The following is a 20,999-nucleotide window of genomic DNA, read 5'->3' as shown; positions in this document are numbered from 1 at the left end:
TTTAGTTTTTAGTTTTTTCAATAACCACGCATAAACATTATTCTCTCAAAAATGCAGACATGTACATTCTTGTTGCTCACATATTATGGTAGCCCTGTTTGTGCTAAATAGTGTGTAATTTTTTTTTGCCATTACTATGTTTATAAGCAACTGAAAAAAGCACAAATGTCAGGGCATGTCAGAACATCTCAAGGACCCCAAAAACACCTCAGACCCCAGAGGGTTAAAGACCAGTTCTGTGTTTATGTGTGCCGAACAGAAACTAGCGTCATCTCTAAGGATGACCTTCTGCCAATGGATCTAGGCACTTTCTATAGAGTTTCAAAACCCTCCTCAACTCGCAAGCCTGTCCATTAATGTCAGCGTTCAGTCTATGGCTGAGGATTTGGTGAGAAACAAACACATATTCACGTCACAGCACATTCTGAACATTTTTGCAGTCTAAATGGGACAGGATGACAGTAGAAATATGCTGTAGCTTGTGTCAAAATGATTTATGACCCCTTGATTTATGTTTTTGTGATATCTGTTTATGACAGTATGTTTGTATATATGGGGGTTTTATGATTACCTGTTTGTTGACCTTTGACTGTGTGTGTGTTTCCGGAATTTTTATGGTTGTGTGTTTTATGATTGTAATCTGGTTGGTGTGAGAGGAAAGTTTTTTCAGGAGGGGGTGTTTGAAATACCAATGTCTGTCTTATATTCACTCAGGTTTGTATAAATAGTCGATCACATTTTTTGTAAGACAGATACATGTTGTGAAACACATCGATATGGCTTGTTTAAGATCACCTAAAACTCCAGAGCGTAGAGAGGATGACGATATGGAGGAATATCTGACGATGGCTCCGCGAAAAAGCTCCAGGACATGTCAATTTGACAAAATTTCTTCATGATAATTCAAGCATTGTAAAAGGGGAATTTATACTGAATAGTAACCGTATATTCGGCTATATATTTCATAAGCAGTTTCGAACTGTTACGCTCTACACGTCCGATACTCCCGGTCAATTTGTACCGGGAGAAGACCCATGCCTGGTGTTTCCTGATAAAGACTGGACATTATTTTACTACCGTGTATGGAAAGATTTGAATGATGGTGGAAACGAACCATTGTACATCGCCGAGTGGGACGGGGAAGCTCAGAATGTCCGGTACCGTGTGGTCGGGGATCATTCTAAAAAGAAAGAGGATGAATGTGTTTACATATAAAGATAAGACAAAGCTTTGTGACAGTTCAGGAACTGTTCTACAAAATGACCATCATGATCTGTACGCGATGCAATTGTTGTACAAATGGAGCGACGCCTGTCTGCTGAGTCTCCTTTTTTCAACGATAAACAAAATGTTCAAGTGGTGTGACGTACGCCGGGTATAATAAAATTAAAGTGCAGCTGTTCCATCCTGAGAGATGTGAGCGCAGTGCGACATACACTCATCCGTCCCCGCCCATCTTCTACAGCCATTATAAAATCAAGTTAAGTCTTCCCCCTCCTCACACTTTGTCTTTATAAGCCATGTCTCAAGACGCAGAATCGCAGTATGTCTGTAGCTATGGTGCCTCTGTCAACTGTTGTCTTGCTGAGCCTGATAACAATGCTTCTTCTTCTTCTTCTTTTTCTTTCGGCTGCTCCCATTAGGGGTCGCCACAGCAGATCATCCGTCTCCATACCACCCTGTCCTCTACATCTGCCTCTTTTACCCCAACTACCTGCATGTCTTCCCTCACCACATCCATGAACTTCCTCCTTGGTCTTCCTCTTTTCCTCCTTCCTGGTGGCTCCATCCTCAGCATTCTCCTACCAATATAATTCATGTCCCTCCTCTGCACATGTCCAAACCATCTCAATCTCGCCTCCCTCACCTTGTCACCAAAACGTCCAACATGCGCTGTCCCTCTAATGAACTCATTTCTAATCTTGTCCATCCTTGTCACTCCCAACGAAAACCTTAACATCTTCAGCTCTGCTACCTCCAGCTCCGCTTCCTGCCTTTTACTCAATGCCACTGTCTCTAATCCATACAGCATCGCAGGTCTCACCACAGTCCTATAAACTTTTCCTTTCATTCTTGCAGATACTCTACTATCACAAATCACTCCTGTCACTCTTCTCCACCCACTCCACCCTGCCTGCACTCTTTTCTTCACTTCCCTAACACACTCTCCATTACTTTGCACTGTTCACCCCAGGTACCTGAACTCCTCCACCTTCTTCACCTCTTCTCCCTGTAACCGCACCACTCCACTGCCCTCCCTCTCATTTACGCACATGTACTCTGTCTTACTCCTACTGACTTTCATTCCCCTCCTCTCCAGCACGTACCTCCACCTCTCCAGGCTCTTCTCAACCTGCTCACTACTCTCACCACAAATCACAATATCATCCGCAAACATCTCTCACCACAAATCACAATATCATCCGCAAACATCATAGTCCAGGGAGACTCCTGTCTGACCTCGTCCGTCAACCTGTCCATCACCACTGCAAACAGGAAAGGGCTCAGGGCCAATCCTTGATGCAGTCCAACCTTCACCTTGAACCCGTCTGTCGTTCCTACTGCACACTTCACTGCAGTCACACTGTCCTCATACATGTCCTGCACCACCCTCACATACTTCTCTGACACACCTGACTTCCTCATACAATACCACAACTCCTCTCTTGGCACTCTGTCGTACGCTTTCTCTAAATCCACAAATCCACAATGCAGCTCCTTCTGTCCTTCTCTATACTTCTCCATCAACGTTCTCAAAGCAAATAAGGCATCTGTGGTGCTCTTCCTCGGCATGAAACCATACTGTTGCTCACAGATGGTCACCTCTTCTCTCAGCCTGGCTTCCACTACTCTTTCCCATAACTTCATGGTGTGACTGATCAACTTAATTCCCCTGTAGTTACTGCAGTTCTGCACATCTCCCTTATGCTTAAAGATCGGTAGCAGCACACTCCTTCTCCATTCCTCAGGCATCCTCTCACCTTCCAAAATCTTGTTAAACAATCTGGTTAAAAACTCCACTGCCATCTCTCCTAAACATCTCCATGCTTCTACCGGTATGTCATCTGGTCCAACCGACTTTCCACTCTTCATCCTCTTAATCGCTGCTCTCACTTCCTCCTTACTAATCCTATCCACTTCCTGCTTTACTAACACCACCAACCTTCTCTCTCTCTCATTTTCCTCGTTCATCAGCTGCTCAAAATACTCCCTCCATCTTCTCAACAAACTCTCCTCACTAGTCAACACATTTCCATCTCCATCCTTTATTGCTCTAACTTGCAACACATCCTTCCCAGCTCGATCTCTCTGCCTGGCCAATCGGTACAAATCCTTTTCTCCTTCCTTAGTGTTCAACCTCTCATACAGCTCCTCATATGCCTTTTCCTTGGCTTTCGCCACATCCCTCTTTACCTGTTGCCGCATCTCCTTGTACTCCTGCCTACTTTTCTCATCACCCTGTCCATCCCACTCTGTTTTGCTAACCTCTTTCTCCTTATGCTCCCCTGCACTTCCTCATTCCACCACCACGTCTCCTTGTCTTCCTTTCTATTTCCAGATGTCACACCAAGTACCTTTCTAGCTGCCTCCCTCGTCACTCCTGCGGTAGTTTCCCAATCATCCAGCACCTCTTCACCACCACCAAGCCTCTGTCTGACCTCTTGCCTGCACCTCACACTACAGTCTTCCTCCTTCAGTTTCCACCATCTTATTCTTCTTTCAGTCCTTACTCTCCTCCTCTTCTTTTTCGCCTCCAAAACCATCCTACAGACCCACCATCCGATGCTGTCTAGCTACACTGTCCCCTGCCAACACCTTACAGTCTCCAATCTCCTTCAGGTTGCATCTCCTACATAGAACATAGTCCACCTGTGTGCACCTTCCTCCACTCTTATAGGTCACCCTATGATCCTCCTTCTTCTTAAAATACGTATTCACCACTGCCATTTCCATCCTTTTAGCAAAATCTACCACCATCTGCCCTTCCACATTTCTCTCCTTTAGGCCATACCTACCCATAACCTTCTCATCACCTCTGCTCCCCTCACCTACATGTCCATTAAAGTCTGCCCCAATCACCAATCGTTCATTTCTAGGTACACCATATACCACTTCATCTAATTCACTCCAGAATCTTCCCTTCTCCTCCATCTCACAGCAGACTTGTGGAGCATAGGCACTGATGACATTTATCATCATCCCTTCAACTTCCACCTTCACGATCATCACCCTATCAGAAACTCTCTTCACCTCCACTACACTCTTACTGTACTCTTCCTTCAGAATCACCCCTACACCATTTCTCTTTCCATCCACACCATGATAGAACAGTTTAAACCCACCTCCAATGTTTCTGGCCTTACTCCCTTTCCACTTGGTCTCCTGAACACACAACATATCTACCCTTCTCCTCTCCATCATATCAGCTAACTCTCTCCCTTTACCAGTCATAGTGCCAACATTTAAAGTACCAACCCGAACCTCCACTCTCCTACACTTCTCCTCTTCCTGTCGCCTCTGTAGACGTCATCCTCCTCTCCTCCTCCTCCTTTGGCCAACAGTAGCCCAATTTCCACCGGTACCCTGATGGCTAACGATACCTGTGGCGGTCGTTGTTAACCCGGGCCTCGACCGATCCGGTATGAAATTCTTATTCGTGACCAAATTCGTGATTTGGCACATGTTTTACGCTGGATGCCCTTCCTAACGCAACCCTCCCCATTTATCCGGGCTTGGGACCGGCACTAAGAGTGCACTGGCTTGTGCCTCCCTAATGGCTGGGTTAGCCTGATAACAATGCTACTGATCGTATTCTAACAGACGGGGCCGACACGTCCGATACACGCAGAAAGGATGGCTGGATAAATTATGCACTGAGCTTGGATACCGCAACCTGACTTTCCTGACTAATGTGTGTAGTGGTGGCGAGTCTTCTGATAAACCCGGTTTCGATGCTATGGACGGATGTTTCAGCGCCATTGGATTCAAAATCGTAAAAGCCACAATAGTACTGCTGCTACAACACCTCATTGATGACAAACTGAAGGAAGAGTGTGAGGGCTGTGCAACGGATCATCCGAGCCAATTGCAACATTCCTGCCTGTATGAACCCCCCACATACTTCTTCGAAACTCACTTTGACGAACTGGTCTGCAAACTGTTTAAACCTAACCTTTGATTCATCATAGCATTTATCCTAAACCAACGTGGCTTAAAATCCCATCCTCAGGCGATTCAAGGAGCAGTCGGGTCTATTCTGCATGAATTAAGAGACGAACCATTCATCGGTACCAAACTACAAGAAATCAGGGAAAAACTTCTGGATCAATCCTGCAAGGAGATCGTCTACGACGTCGTCGATCTCTGGCAAGACCTCTCAACTGTGAATGGAGAGTGACCAAGACCCCACCAGTATGGCTGCTGCCAGTACTGAAGAGTTTCATGGAATTCATGTTTAAAGGACATTACAGAAGACAGCTGATTTCATTAATGCAAAGAGTCATCGAGTATTCAAGTGAATCGGATGATGATGATGATGATGATGACGTTGATGTTGATGTTGAAACCAAACGTGTAAGAAATCTCAAGAAACAAATGAGTTTGATAAGAGGTACGCCTAATTCTTGGGGTGAATTATCAAACATATGTGTCTGCGGGATTGAGCCACCGTGTGTACTGGTAAAAGATGCTCTGGTTATGATGACTGAATGCAGCGATGAGTTTGCAATCCCAGATGTACTCTGTATGTGTGCGTATGTGGCAGATGTATGTAAGCTAATTATTCCAAAACAAAAAGACAATGATCAGGACGACACAGACAGAATTATCGAAATGTTTGTCAATTACATCCTAGATTGTAACATGATGGCATGCAGAAATTTCCTCTACTGGTTAGACTATCAGTGATGTTACTGTTACCCTTTTTTCACCATCCTCTAATGCCATTATATCATTTAGAGTTTTGTACTACCATTATTTCTTTTATTAATTCTTTTATTATTTTTACTTATAACATGTAGTCATTATTTAGCCTGGTTTACTGATTGTAATATTAGATGTGTTGTTTTTTAATAAAAGGTTGAACCACTATGCACATGTGAGTTATTTGTTTTACAGAGGTTGAAACAATAACATTTCGGAGCTTATGAAAAAAGCTTATTATACGCCATCCGTCTTTAGGCGGTAAAAAACGTTTAAAAGACGCGGTCTTAACCCTCTGGGGACCAAGCTGTTTTAGGGGTCCTTGAGATGTTCTGACATGCCTTGACATTTGTGCTTTTTTCAGTTATTTATAAACATGTTAATGGCTAAGGTGTAAATTCACTCTATATAGCACAAACAGGGCTACCATAATATGCGAGCAACGTGTATGTAGATGTTTGTATTTTTAAGAGAATAATGTTTATGCGTGGTTATTGGAAAAAATGAAAATGAAAGTTGCTGAATTAAGACCACAAAACACATATTAAATATGTGTCCACAAGACTTTTGACTAATGGATGTTGTCCCTTTGAGTTCTAGCTTCAAAATGATGTTAAAATAGTCTTGCTTTATCGTTCACAAAAAAAAATACATTGATTTAAATGGTGTAAAACAGGTTTTGCTTGGAAAGCCAATATGCGAGGGGGAGGAGTAGTTTACACCTGAGATTACAATGTCCCACCCATTATGCGTAATGACTCTGCATAATTAGCCATTCATTCAGGTGTGACACTGACTGAGCCACAATGCAAGGACAAAAGATGTATTTAGAAGAAGACTTATATTGACCATTTAAGATTTCGCTTACATCTCTCTTGTAAATATGTTTTGCTATTTTATTAAAAATGTTACAATTACAACAATAATTACAATTTCAACAATATTTCAAGTGTACTCTTTCTTTGTAAAAAAGAAAAAGAAAAAAGATTATAGGCCTACATTTTATCGTATGTATTCATTAGTTTGAATATAGCCAACATTGGAACATCTAACATCTTAGTCTATGACTTTATTTTTGACAAAAATAATATTTTATATATATATATATATATATATATATATATATATATATAACGTTAGATATGAGCAGAAATTGCTAAACAAAAGCTTATTTGATGTGGCAGTATATTCTACAGTAGCCTAAAAACTGTACCCAAATCTAGTCAACAAGTGACTGACTGTAACGTTGTTTTTATGAAATATTAGGGCATATAAATGCTAATTTGCAGTTTAATACGTTGCTTATACAAATACATTTTATTTCAACATATTCCAGTTGATTTTTACTCATCTCTGTAGGCTATAGCAAAGCAGTTTATTCTTTCACACACAGACGCGCGATTCATATTTAGGCTAAACAGTCTTTACAAATATGTACCCTTCATTCATCTCACAGAAATTTTGCATAGGCCTACACTAACGTTATTCCATAACGTTATTCCACACTTGAGAAAAGAAAACAGCCTACCTCACTCCTCAGCGGGATCTGCTCCTCATATCAGGAGATATTGCTCCTCATATCAGCACTGTTCTGAGGAATCTTTTCTCCATAAGGTAGGCTATATTGTGCCTCACTCGATCGCGATTTGTTTACAGCTGATGTGGGTGTTCTCAGAATTTGTGTTTGAATAGCACGCGCTCTCCGGGGAGTGGTCACATTACTTTTGAATGGCTCGTAATGAGGTCGACTGGAGTCGCTCTCTTTTTATACAGATTACAGAAGCTGAGAATATTTGTTTTTTATATAAATTACTTCATTTAAAAGATGCGATCTCAAGCTTTATGCCCGTGGGTCTGTTTGCCTGTTTGACTGAATTTTCGCGGAGTTATAGATCATTTTCGAACGCGTTTCAAATGGGAGTTTACTGACAGAGAGAAGGCAGAAATCGCATCATGTTAATTCTTCTTTATTTGTCAAAAAGCAAAACACTTAATTTTTATTGTGAGTATACAGAAAAAAAATAGAAACTGAACAGGATCGATTGATGTATTACACGAAAATGAAAGATCAAAATTAACAGAGCATTTAGTGTTTATTAGGAGCGATTTATTTATTTATTAGGACAGGAGCGATTTCCTGAACGGGTACACGCTTTACACCTTTAACCTAGCGCCTGATGCCATATCCCTCATCAAATCCAGAAATATCAGACTTGAAGCGTGGTTCAGACAAATTCTGCCACATACTATTAACTTGATTGTTTATGCAGTGTTTGACAGTATCATTGAAGTGTCTAACCGCAGACAGGTCCTGGTGGATTACTATTGAAATGAATACGGTACAGCTCAAGGGGATCATGGATAAAATCAGGTGCAACACTCATTTTCTCGGAGTTCTCCCAAGCGATCAACTACCTAAAAAATCTTTAAGGAACATACCAGCGTTGTGTATAATTAATACACACCCGGCACACCTACCAGAGGAGCACTGGCTTGCTATTTATTTGCCTCAAGATGGACCCGGGTGTTTTTTCGACAGTTTCGGTAATCCCACCTACAGCGATCGTTTTCCAGCCACCATCGAAAACTTCCTAACAACAATGTTGACGTGATGTATTCGGACAGACGTGTCCAGGATTTTTCATCAGATACTTGCGGCCAGCACTATCACGATGTGATGAAACTATATTGTTATGATTATATAAAAAAATTATAAAATGGTATCACTCTTTGTGCAGAGATTAAGTCCGTATGGTTGTAATGAAATTTTTTGTGTGTATTCATTGTGTGCAGACGTGTAATATGTCATTGAATCATGATTGAGTAATCACTCTATATTGTATTTTTCTAAAAAACAATAAAAATTCATAAAAATCCATAATTTTCAATATTTTTATTTCAGATCAAACAGTCGACACACACACACACACACACATATACAGCGTTTAATGTTTTTCAAATATTCCATGCATGAAAATAAAATGGATGCTTTAAAATTCTAGCCATTGCCTTCTATCGATAGACGGTGATTTAAAAATGCCATATTCTGACGGTCTCGATGAAGAACGGGCATATCGTCTGGGTTTTTTAGACGGTCGAATATGGGGTGAGCAGGCAAACGACGTTGGTGTAGCAGGCGTACTCTTTAGACCGTTGATCATACGTCTAACATGGTGATTCGGAACCATAGAAAAAGGGATGTTTAATTCGGCAAATGCCTGTGGAAACTCGGACCATCCTAGAGGTCTTCGGTCATCCCGACCCTTTTGTGGAGCCGTGACATTTTTTAGCAAATCGACCATGTGTGATCCTTGTACAGCTTTACCCCTGAACACAAACTCTCCCGACTCAGACCAAGAGCTTATTCCTTTAGCTTTAGACATTTTGTCTAATATGTATCTACTGTTTTTCACGCTTCTCGCCGGTACATTCTTCAGAACTTCCCCAACATCATCTTCCACATTTCCACCGTCCTCGACATTGGCGGCTACGACATCGTCTTTATGACCGGGGCCTGGGTTGGGTAATGCCAACGTTAGCATACTGGTCTCCCGATCGCCTTGTTTAACGATTGCCAAAAATCTGCTCAGGATGTTTGTGTAAAGTTTGGCTTTTTCATATTGATTCAAATCAGTACTGAGTAAAATATTTCTCACAGAATCATCCAGATCATTCTCTACGAGCTGTTGAATATTCTCACAACCATTTCCAGATTTCAACTTTTCCAGCTGATGCTGAGGGACTAAGTACATTTTCTCAGCATGCTCCATCCTCACCCCCATCTAGCTGCTATTAAGATTGAAATAAAGGGTATTGCAATGCTCAGGAGTGGTAGAATAAACCCCCCTCTCCGGTTGAAGATCCGCTTCTTGGCCAATATTCAAAAAAATTTACTGGCAACAAATTTAATTTCGGCTTTTCTCTTTTTTAGTTTTTGGTACTGTTGATGACTGACTGGAATCATACCATATAGGATGTTAAGAGCCACTTCACACAACGTTAAAATTAATTAGTCAGACGCCAATTGTAAAATAAGCCGATGGTGTTTAGGGGAGGCTTTATGTAGCAGTTTTAACATAGGCAGATGCTTACAAAGTCTTGCGGACATGACTATTTATCACATTCTTCTTTTTTTCTGGAGATAAACCACTTGACGATCGGAAAGCAAACCTGTTCTGAGCCGGTATTGTTCAGGAGTTTTTGCTTTATAGTCTATCATTAAATATCCAAAAGGTTGACTGGTAGCATCGTGATAACACTCCATAAAGTATTTTGCATTTCCGGGGTACATTTGTCGTCCTAACACTGCCACTTGATTAACATCCCGAGGATTTTTAAACAGAATCAAGTAATTGGTGTTTAAGCTGATGGTACGGCTGGATTTACCCTGAACAAATAAATTCTGAACTATATAAATAGCGCTGAGATTATGATGGTGCACATACTGCGTAAAGACCCGTTCAATCTCAGCGTTCCCGCTAGCTTGATGCATCATATAGTCCACAATCAGCAGGTTAGTTTTGTTGACGGGTAGTAAATCATCATCATTCAGAGTCTGAGGTATTCCTTCCACAAATTTAATATCATACAATTTATGAAATTCGTCGTAAAGAGGTTGCCAACAATCGTACAGAAAAACAATAATTAAATTTTTTTTAGATATCAAACTCAAACCATTTTCCAACAAGTTTTACAAAATAAGACTTTCCAGAATTGGATGGTCCACTTAATACACAACTAAATGGATGTTGAAGCCTGAAATCAAAATCAGAAGCATCCCGTGACCCTCTATGCGACACTGGATCAGTAGCCATAAGGAAGAGTGGTGAAATCGGGCAAAAGTCGGGCATTTATTATGCACCACCTTAAACTTTTTAACAACTGATTTGTTGTGCAATGTGAGAGTCTTTTTATTCCTCACAATGTTTTCAGTATGAGCCATGATGCATTGCGTGTCATCGTTCCCCATCACATAGCTGTCAACCAGACCAATCAGACTGTCTAAGCGTATAGCTTTGGAATTTTTAACATTCAACCTATACCCTTAGCTTTCATGCACACTTTGCCTTTGGCAGTCTGATAACCGTAAGATTTAGGACCGCTAGAGCAAAACTCTGTGATGTGATCCCCATCGTCTATTTCATTCATCAGTTCCCCCAAATGATCCCCCAACGGGGGGTCCCAGTCGCCCTCCCTAGATCGCGGTATCGGAGTATAGCAATCTGTCACCGAGCCTGTCCATCAGGTTGTACAACTCCAGTCGCGCATGAGCCATTGTAAACACATCTACAAACACATTGATATCTTTAGTCCTACGAACACTACCTTTGGGGTAGCGACACTGGACAAGAGCGACATCTTCTAAGACGAATGTGAAACACGACAATGATTCGGTTTTGCCAAAAACAATTTTGGTAAATTTTTCAGGTTCGTTCACGTGTGTCGCATAGGCATCATACCGACATTCGTGTCCATGATGCATGCAGCCATTCAATTCTAAGCCGTGTTGTACACCGTCCTGCTCGTAGTACCCGTCTAAAAAGTAGCGACTGACCGAGACTTCGCCTCGGTTAACGGCGTGGCAAATGTCCACGTTTCGAGTCTTTTTCACATACTCACATTTCACATAAGACACTTGAGTAGGTCTTACTCTGTCGAACATATGCATTGTTATGGGTCAGTGCCAACGTACCGCTGTTCAAATAATGCATTTTGAAGACACCCATGCAACAAACTAGCTAGCGTCGTGAACCCAAAAGGGTTCGAGTTCGGTACATTTTATACATATTGGGGAACACCTCACGGTATTTCATGCATGCTTCAAGTAATAAGACAACGTCATTTACCCCATACTCATACAACTCCTTCCTGAAGTTAAACTCTTTACCCTCCGTTGTGCTATACCAAGCATCAAACTTTAGTTTGTCTTTATCGGACAAAATGGCGGCGCGCACGGTCGCAGCGGCCTCTACAGCTCCGATAGAGGGTGTTAATGTTTGTGTTAATGTATGTTGTAGTGACCGTTTCAAGTATAGCCGTAAAGCCCTTATGATTTTGAGCTCAAGTAGCAACTCAAATAGCAATTACGGAACACCAATTTCAAAACTGTTAACAGTGAAGCTGCAGGAGCTAGGACTACTACGCAGTCAAAGGCCCACCACGGCGTTGCCTGACCTAGCTGTCCGGGAGGTGAGGCGTCGGAAGCGGTGCGAGAGGACCCGGAAGCGAGGCAAGCGGTCGGGTGTTCGCTGGAGGCTAAAAGCTAACCCTAGCCGTCCAGCCCTCCCGTCAGTGCTACTGGCTAATGTACGCTCTCTGGACAATAAACTGGATTACCTCAGACTGCGACTGATTACTCAGTCTGAAACAAGGAACTGCAGTGTGTTTATCTTCACAGAAACGTGGCTGCATAACAACGTTTCCGACACAGCTATCCAGCTACAGGGGCGAACATCGTTCCGTGCAGACAGGAACACTGGGACCTCCGGTAAGACCCGCGGTGGCGGGCTCTGTGTTTATATTAATAACGACTGGTGTGTAAATGCCTCTGTAGTTGCTACCCACTGCTCACCACAGCTAGAGTTTTTAGTGGTGAAATGCCGGCCGTTTTATTTACCCAGGGAATTCACTGCTATTATGGTAGTGGCGGTGTATATCCCTCCCAGTGCGAATGTTAACGAGGCGCTGCGTGAGCTATATGACACCATCAGTGGGCAACAAACGGCCTACCCCGACGTTTTTTTTTATTGTTGCTGGGGATTTCAATCATGCCAACTTGAAAACTGTAGCCCCAAAGTTTTATCAACATGTGAATTTTGCCACGAGAGGTAAAAACATGCTGGACTTATGTTACACCAATATCCGAGACTCATACAAAGCCAGCCCTCGCCCCCATCTAGGATACTCGGACCATCTCTGTGTACTGCTCGTTCCAGCGTACAGGCCAGTGATGAAACGCTCCAGGCCAGAACAAAAGACCATCAGAGTCTGGCCGGAAGGAGCCGTTGCAGCCCTGCAGGACTGCTTCGAGTGTACAGATTGGGACGTGTTTAAGGAAGCAGCCACCTACGATCAGCAAACATGCTTGGACGAATACACAGACTCTGTGACTGGGTACATTGAGAAGTGTATCGAGGATGTCACTGTTGAAAAGACTGTTACTACACGCGCCAATCAGAAGCCGTGGCTGACAGCAGAGACCCGTGCCCTACTTAGGGCAAGAGATGCTGCCTTCAGGTCAGGAGATGGAAGGCTCCTCCGATCAGCAAGGGCTCAGCTCTCCAAGGCCATCAGGAAAGCGAAACATATGTATGCGCAGAAGATACACAACCACTTCTGTGACGCTAAGGACTCCAGACGTATGTGGCAGGGTATCCAGGCCCTAACAGACTACAAAGTCACAACACAGGTCAACAACAATGACGCCCACCTCCCAGATAAGTTAAACAACTTCTATGCACGGTTTGAAGCCATGAACAGCATGCAGGCATACAAGTCCATATCTACCCCTGAAGAGCAGGCGCTGTATCTGGACCCAGCTGACGTGAGGAGGACACTATCCAAAGTCGACCCACGCAAAGCCACAGGTCCGGATAACATACCAGGGAGAGTGCTCAGGGACTGTGCTGACCAGCTAACAGGTGTTCTTACAGACATCTATAACATCTCCCTGAGCCAGGCTGTGGTCCCTGCGAGCTTCAAAAAGACCATCATCATTCCGGTGCCGAAGAAGTCAGCAGCGACATGTCTCAATGACTACCGCCCTGTAGCGCTGACTTCCATCATGATGAAGTGCTTCGAGCGTCTGGTCAAGAGACATATTCAATCTTTACTTCCCACCTCACTGGACCCCCTGCAGTTCGCATACCGCCCCAACCGCACTACTGACGATGCTATCTCCTACACACTGCATTCAGCTTCTGGACACTAAGGACGCATATATCAGAATGCTGTTCATTGATTTCAGCTCCGCATTTAATACCATCATCCCCCAGCAGCTAGTAAGGAAACTCTCACTACTGGGCCTTAGCACCCCCACCTGCAACTGGATTCTGGACTTCCTGACAGAGAGAGCACAGTCCGTGCGCATCGGCAGCAGAACATCAGGTCCCATCATGCTAAGCACAGGTGCCCCTCAAGGTTGCGTCCTCAGCCCACTGCTGTTCACGCTACTCACCCATGACTGCACTACCAAGTTTGAATCCAACCTTATTATTAAGTTTGCCGATGATACAACGGTAGTTGGCCTCATCAGCGGCGACAACGAAGCACGATACAGAGAGGAGGTGGAATTACTGTTAGGTTGGTGCCACAACAACTACTTATCTCTTAATGTGGATAAAACACAGGAGATGGTTGTTGACTTCCGTAGAAGGCAAGCTGACCATCTGCCCCTGTTCATTAGTGGCTCAGAGGTGGAGAAAGTCAGAAGCACCAAATTTCTTGGTCTGCATATTTCTGACGACCTCACCTGGTCCATCAACACCAGCACTGTAATGAAGAAGGCACAACAACGACTGCACTTTCTGCGGAGACTGAAGAGAGCCAGGGTCCCGCCATCCATCCTCACCATCTTTTACAGAGGAACTGTGGAGAACATCCTGACCTACTGTATCACTGTGTGGTTTGGAAACTGTAAAGCACACGAACGAAAGTCCCTGCAGCACATAGTGAGGACAGCTGAAAAGATTATAGGGGTCTCCCTACCACCCATCCAAGACATCTTTCAGTCACGCTGTGTGCGCAGAGCTTCTGCCATTATAAAGGACCCCTCCCATCCCTCACACAGTGTGTTTGTCCCTTTACCATCTGGTAGGAGGTTATGCAGCATCAGGACTCGCACTGCAAGATTCTGTAATAGTTTTTTTCCTCAAGCTGTCAGAGCCCTGAATACCAGGGTGCCATTCATCATCTCATTGCCATAAATTGCCACCTTCCCACCCCTCACTCCCCCCAATGAAGGACTAAGAGCCCATAAATGACTGTGGACTGTCACCTAAATAAATGGGGATTAAAAAATGTACCATTATGCACTGTCACTTTAATGGTTTTATGACTTTCTGCTATGCTTGAACTTTACTATTTTATTGTTTTATTGAAATTGTTTACTGTTGTTATGTATTGTGTGTATCAGATGTTGTTGTTTATTTTTGTATTGGTTGTTTATTTTTGTACTGGTTGCACCTCGGTCTGTACGGAACGAAATTTCGTTCGACTGTATACATGTATACAGTAGAATGACAATAAAGTTGACTATGACTATGACTATGACTATGATTTTGTCGCGATTGTAGTACTTTTTGTCGGGGTAGGGGCCGATATAGGCTGTATTTTCTACCCTGTTGAAAAGATGGGGAAAGTAATCTTTTTCAGTCATGGTCAAGTTTAGCGCAGCTGGCATCTTAGACAGCGCCATGGAGATGAATGCATAAGAGTCTATATAACGCTGTGCAAAAACATCGTCGAACATGAAGATTAATTTACACCCTTGTATATTAATGATGTCTACCTTAACCTGTTAACCGTATGAGTGTCAGCCGCTTTCATTCATAAAAAAAAAACTCTGTGTTGTCGTCATGACAGTGCTTGACAAAACAACGTCCCTCAGGGCTTTTAGCTCAAAAATGTGCAGATTTGGAGAAATATTGATAGATTCTCATAGGTTTACATCAGATTTCTATAGACAGGAATAATATTTATTGAATTTATACCCAAATGCGTCGATGTAATCATTATGAGCGCTGGATACTGATGTAATGTGTTTTCAATCCAGGGCGCTATATGCATAATAATAGTCCATATATGGAACACATGAAGAAGTGCCATAATCATGTGACATTCCAGGACGTCACTGATACACACACAGCTAACAGAGATCGCTGTAACATGCAGATACAGATGTTTTGAAGACAATAAACATGATTGCAATGATATTTGAGTTACCTGTGTTCTTCGAGCCATGTCAGGTATTTTCATAATAATATATTATATGTATAATGTAATGCTAATCAATATAGACTTTATCATCGTGCAGAATACTATAAAATAATATTTTTCTGTCAGATTTTTTTTTATCTGAAGCCAAATTAGATCACAGAAGATTATTTAAAACACTCGATTTGCGTTATTAAGTAAGTTTGGAGCACAAACATAGTTTTAATCTCATAAATAGTCGTGTATTGATGGTGTGCTAAGCTAACATGCTAGCTCTCCCCAGGTGCACCTGCCACCTACCTAGCAGTTATTATTTTATGATTTTTTCTAAATAGGAATGCTTACTGAAATGATTCTTTATTCCAGATAGCACTTGGGGGAGCGTCTATGTCACACCCCTGGTCTGAATCTCATTAATATTGATGACCCATTACCACTCCCACGCATAAACCTGTTCTGATAAAAAAACTGTTTTACAATGTTTAAATCAATGTAGTGTTTTATGTGAAAAATTAGGCAGGATGATTTTCACATAATTTTGAAGCTAGAATTCAAAGGGACAACATCCATTAGTCAAAAGTCTTGTGGACACATATTTAACCCTCTGGGGTCTGAGGTGTTTTTGGGGTCCTTGAGATGTTCTGACATGCCCTGACATTTGTGCTTTTTTCAGTTGCTTATAAACATAGTAATGGCAAAAAAAAATTACACACTATTTAGCACAAACAGGGCTACCATAATATGTGAGCAACAAGAATGTACATGTCTGCATTTTTGAGAGAATAATGTTTATGCGTGGTTATTGAAAAAACTAAAAACTAAAGTTTCTGAAATAAGACCACAAAACACACACTAAATATGTGCCAATAAGACTTTTGTCTAATGGATGTCATCGCCTAGTGTTTTTTCTTCAAAATTATGTGAAAATCACCCTGCCTAATCCTTCACATAACACAATACATTGATTTGAATTTTGCAAAGCACTTTCTGTTTGGAAAGGCAATATTCGAGTGGGCGTCGACGTCGATCATGCATATGTAGTGGTTCACACCTGAGGACCGCATACTTAATGAGCCATTCATTCAGGTGAGTCACTGAGCCACAAGAATGCAAGAGCAACAGTTGGAAGCATCTCAATTCTTTTTTTATTTTTCCACATATTGTGCTTGCAATTTGGCCTATAATAGCCAAGGAAAACATGTAATTGTGCAGTTAATTCTCATACTGTATTTTCAGTTTTGGAATATTTATCCTCTCCCCAAATTTGTCACTAATAAAACACAATAAAAATTATTTAAAGAAAAGGCTTATATTTACCTTTTAATAGTTTGTTTACATCTACCTTGTAAATATTTAAATAAACAACAATTCAAGTGTAATCTTTCTTTGTACAAACTAAAGTATACATTTTATCATACATATTTCAAAGTTAAGGATTTGATTGATTATTTGATTATTTTTGACAAAAAAATTGGCAAATAAAAGCTTATTTGAGGTGGCAGATATTTTACAGTAAAAATGTATAATCTATCCAAAACTAATCAACGAAATGTTGTCTTTCATATGTCTGTAACATAGGTCTTTCATTTTTATTATAAGGAATATAAATTCAGACGCGAGTCAGACGCGGATACTGTGTTTGTTTTAGGCTCGCGCAGTCTTCACTCGGACGCACGCTTCAATCCGTTGTGGAGACTCTCTTTTCGTTCCAGTGAAATTACAAAACAAAATACACACAAACATGTGTGGTTGTATATCAGGCAGAGGCCTGATATACAACCACTGATAAACATAATCTGATTTGACAAAAAAAAAAAAAAACTATATGAGTGCAGATTCGAACTCAGAACCTCTGAGACACTAGGCAAATGTTCTACCACTAGACCACTTGAGTTCACGTATTTACTCACGTGAAAACTCGGTGTTTACTCGGCGTGATCAATTCGCTCTTGAACATGCTGCCGTTCGTCTGAGTTACAATCTTCCTCTGAGGAAAAGCCAAGGTGAGTTATTCCTCGCTGTCCAGAATCATCTGAAGAGCGTCTTTCCCGGAGAAACGCGCCATCCTCTCTAAACGCGATGAACTATCAGTGAATCTGATCTGATGAAACTTCGTGTTTTCAAGGCATTGATCGGGGGGCGGGTGCGAAGCATAGATTACCTAAACTATTTACCATGTCAATAGCGCCGGGGGCGGGGCGGCCTCAGTTCATTATAGAGATAATTAGGCAGAAGGAAAAAACGGTACCTCTCCTTGCTTTCAAACGGATTACATGAGTTGAAAACATTTGTTTTTTTTATTAATTACTTCATTTAAAAGAAGAGATTTCAGGCTTCATAAAGACATATATCACGTGCCTGTGTGAGAAGTATTCGCTGAGTTATGATTCATTTTCGGACGCGTTTCAGAATGGACTACACGGACAGAGAGAAGGCAGAACTCGCTCCGTGATTATTTTTCTTAATTTGGCGAAAAGCACAACACTTTGTTTTTATTGTGAGTATACAGAAAAATAATACACATTTAACAGAATCGATTGATGTATGAAACTCCTATGGAAAATCAAAGTCAACAGAGTATTTATGAGTTTCTTTTACACTGATAAAAAAAAAGCGAGCTGGTATCGCCGGCGATACCGCCGACCTCAGGGGGTTAATATGTGTTTTGTGTTCTTAAATCAGCAACTTTCATTTTATTTTTTTCCAATAACCACGCATAAACATTATTCTCTTAAAAATACAAACATCTACATACACGTTGCTCGCATATTATGGTAGCCCTGTTTGTGCTATATAGAGTGAATTTACACCTTTGCCATTAACATGTTTATAAATAACTGAAAAAAGCACAAATGTCAGAGCATGTCAGAACATCTCAACGACCCCAAAAACAGCTTGGTCCCCAGAGGTTAACAGGTTAAGCCCGGCTTTGCAAAAATACTCAAGAATGAGAAATGAGTCGAATCTTGACGCGTAATGGGCTATGAAACAGTAGCCTGCGTATCGGGGTTGTCTGAAGTAATTGAATAGCGCAGCGATGCATTCGGTGCCTTCGGTGCCTTCCACAGTAAATTTCTCGCCTTCAAAGGTGATTGCGCATACAAAGTTTACTATGTGTCGTCCATTTTCATAACGAGTTTCAAAATCGTAGAAAATATAATTCTCGGTAGGTTCCTTGGGGGGTAGGCGGGCTATAAAACAGTTGTGTAAACCCATATCATGTAGATCGGCGCCGCAATAGATACATCGGACTGCTGCACATTTGTGACGTTCTCCTTTGGAATACCCTATGACGTTGTATCGTCTGTTACATAATTTGCAATATTTGACCACATCGCATGGCGGTCTGACGCGTCCGGCAGGGATTTTTTTATGCATGTCGTAGCAGTAGCTCGATTTACAGAAATGCAGACATTCGGGGCAATGCACGGTTCTTTTAGGTACTTTGTAACATTCAGCGTCGTGGCATACATTACATACGTGTGCGCATTGATGATTCCTGTGATTTTCATAACCGCCATAACAGAATTTGCATACAAAGGCTGTTCCTATGAACGCTGTAAGATTGGTTATCATGTAGTAATGGGCATCGTGCAAATAGAGACATATCGTTGGATGAGGATCATTGTGATTTTTGTACGTTTCTAGCACGCCACCTGCAGTTCTGTAAAAAAACAACTATTTTATGTCAAGTAGTCGTTCAAACACCTCTAAGTCACCGAGTCCTATTTCGCGGTTGATTGCGAAGCCAGCGTTTTGGTTGATGACGGCCATCCGTCTTTCTAGCATGTTCTCTGGCAATTGGGGGTCAAGAAAACGTGCCAAGCAAATAGATAGGCATAATTTATTTGAAATATTGTTGGGGCAAAATAAACTCATCTTTTTTTTTTTATCACCGATTTGGCGATTCAACGCCAAATCCGTAAGTTTACGACGACGACCACCTCCGCTCCTGTTCATAGCTACACTTGCTTCGATCTCGATAGATTCATCCGACAAAATCTGATTGTCGCTGTTACGTCCACATAATATACTTGGCATCTAGAGGTTATAGAACGTAACATAGACAAAATAAAAATAGAAATAATTGAATAGAAAGTTGTTTAAAGAAATATACTTGCACTCTATTGAGGAGATATAATGTGATGAATTAAGAAACAGGCAGAGACCAAACTGGATTTGTACTTGCTTTTAGTAGGTAATATAGTTTGATATAACAAAACACCCAATAACACAAACCGTGAATCAAATATATTTGCGAGGGACAAGAGCGGTGCTAAAGAAAAAAAAAAAAGAAAACAAACACGTTAACTAAACCCCAGGACAAACACTAAACTCAAGTAAAGAAACGGAAAAATAATCTTCAGCGTAAAACGCCACTAACTACACTACCTAATAAACATAAATACATAGGTTGGCACCCGCTCATAAACTAGTGTGCTAAATAGTTTTTACTCTGCGTGTTGTGAAATGTACATCACGTGATGTACTAACCTGGTCCCATCGCTATGCATCGATGAAAGACTTAACAAACTCAAAGAAAATCAAGAGTCAGATCACAGCATAAACGCAGTAAAAGCTCAACAGAGTAAACTTTAACACACCAAAACTAAGCAATAACAAGCAAGAGCAAATAACCACAAGAGAGCAAAACTAAGGAGAAACGAAGCCACTCTCCCGCGCTGGCGTCATTTCCGGGTCTTTATACGCACCCACCAGTCTCTGATTGGTTCTCGGGCTGTCGGGTGAACTCGATGAGTGACAGGAACACCATCCAATCACTGGTCCTGTGAGAAAGAATAGCGAAAAGAGAGAGAGAAAACAAAACAACCCTCCCAAACCATACAGGACGTAACAGTCGCTCTGTAAAATTTTCAGACACTGACTGGGTATTGCAGACTAGGGGCAGTCAATGCCAAATTGATGACGCTAGAATCACCGCCAAGATCTCTAGAATACGATACAATGTTGCTAAGAGCATCGTGTAAGATGTTATAAGCAGCCAGATCTGTAGAGTTAATATCCCTCAGATTCATACTTCTACGCAATTCGATACTATTGAAATGAGTTCGAGGTAAAATATGATAACCGTTTACATCCCCACCCTCACAAATCAGTGATTCAATAGGTCCGCCACTTAACAT

At 41.7% G+C, this 20,999-nt stretch overlaps 1 protein-coding gene across 1 annotated transcript in view; it reads left to right on the top strand.

Moving 5' to 3' along the window:
- Positions 1-280: 280 nt before the first annotated feature.
- LOC311281025 (putative nuclease HARBI1) overlaps positions 281-20,999 on the top strand; it is a gene marked incomplete at its 3' end in the record, with an annotated part of 34,849 nt that continues 14,130 nt past the window's right edge. Inside the window, exon 1 of the mRNA XM_084393654.1 lies at positions 281-388. Coding sequence (XP_084249780.1) covers positions 357-388 — 32 coding nt within the window. The 5' untranslated portion in view covers positions 281-356. The remainder of the gene's footprint in view (positions 389-20,999) is intronic.

The sequence above is a fragment of the Rutilus rutilus genome (genome assembly GCF_951802725.1).
Source record: "Rutilus rutilus genome assembly, chromosome: 21".
Taxonomy (NCBI): domain Eukaryota; kingdom Metazoa; phylum Chordata; class Actinopteri; order Cypriniformes; family Leuciscidae; genus Rutilus; species Rutilus rutilus.
Note: the sequence above shows the minus strand (reverse complement) of the source record. Positions and strands in the feature narration are given on the sequence as shown.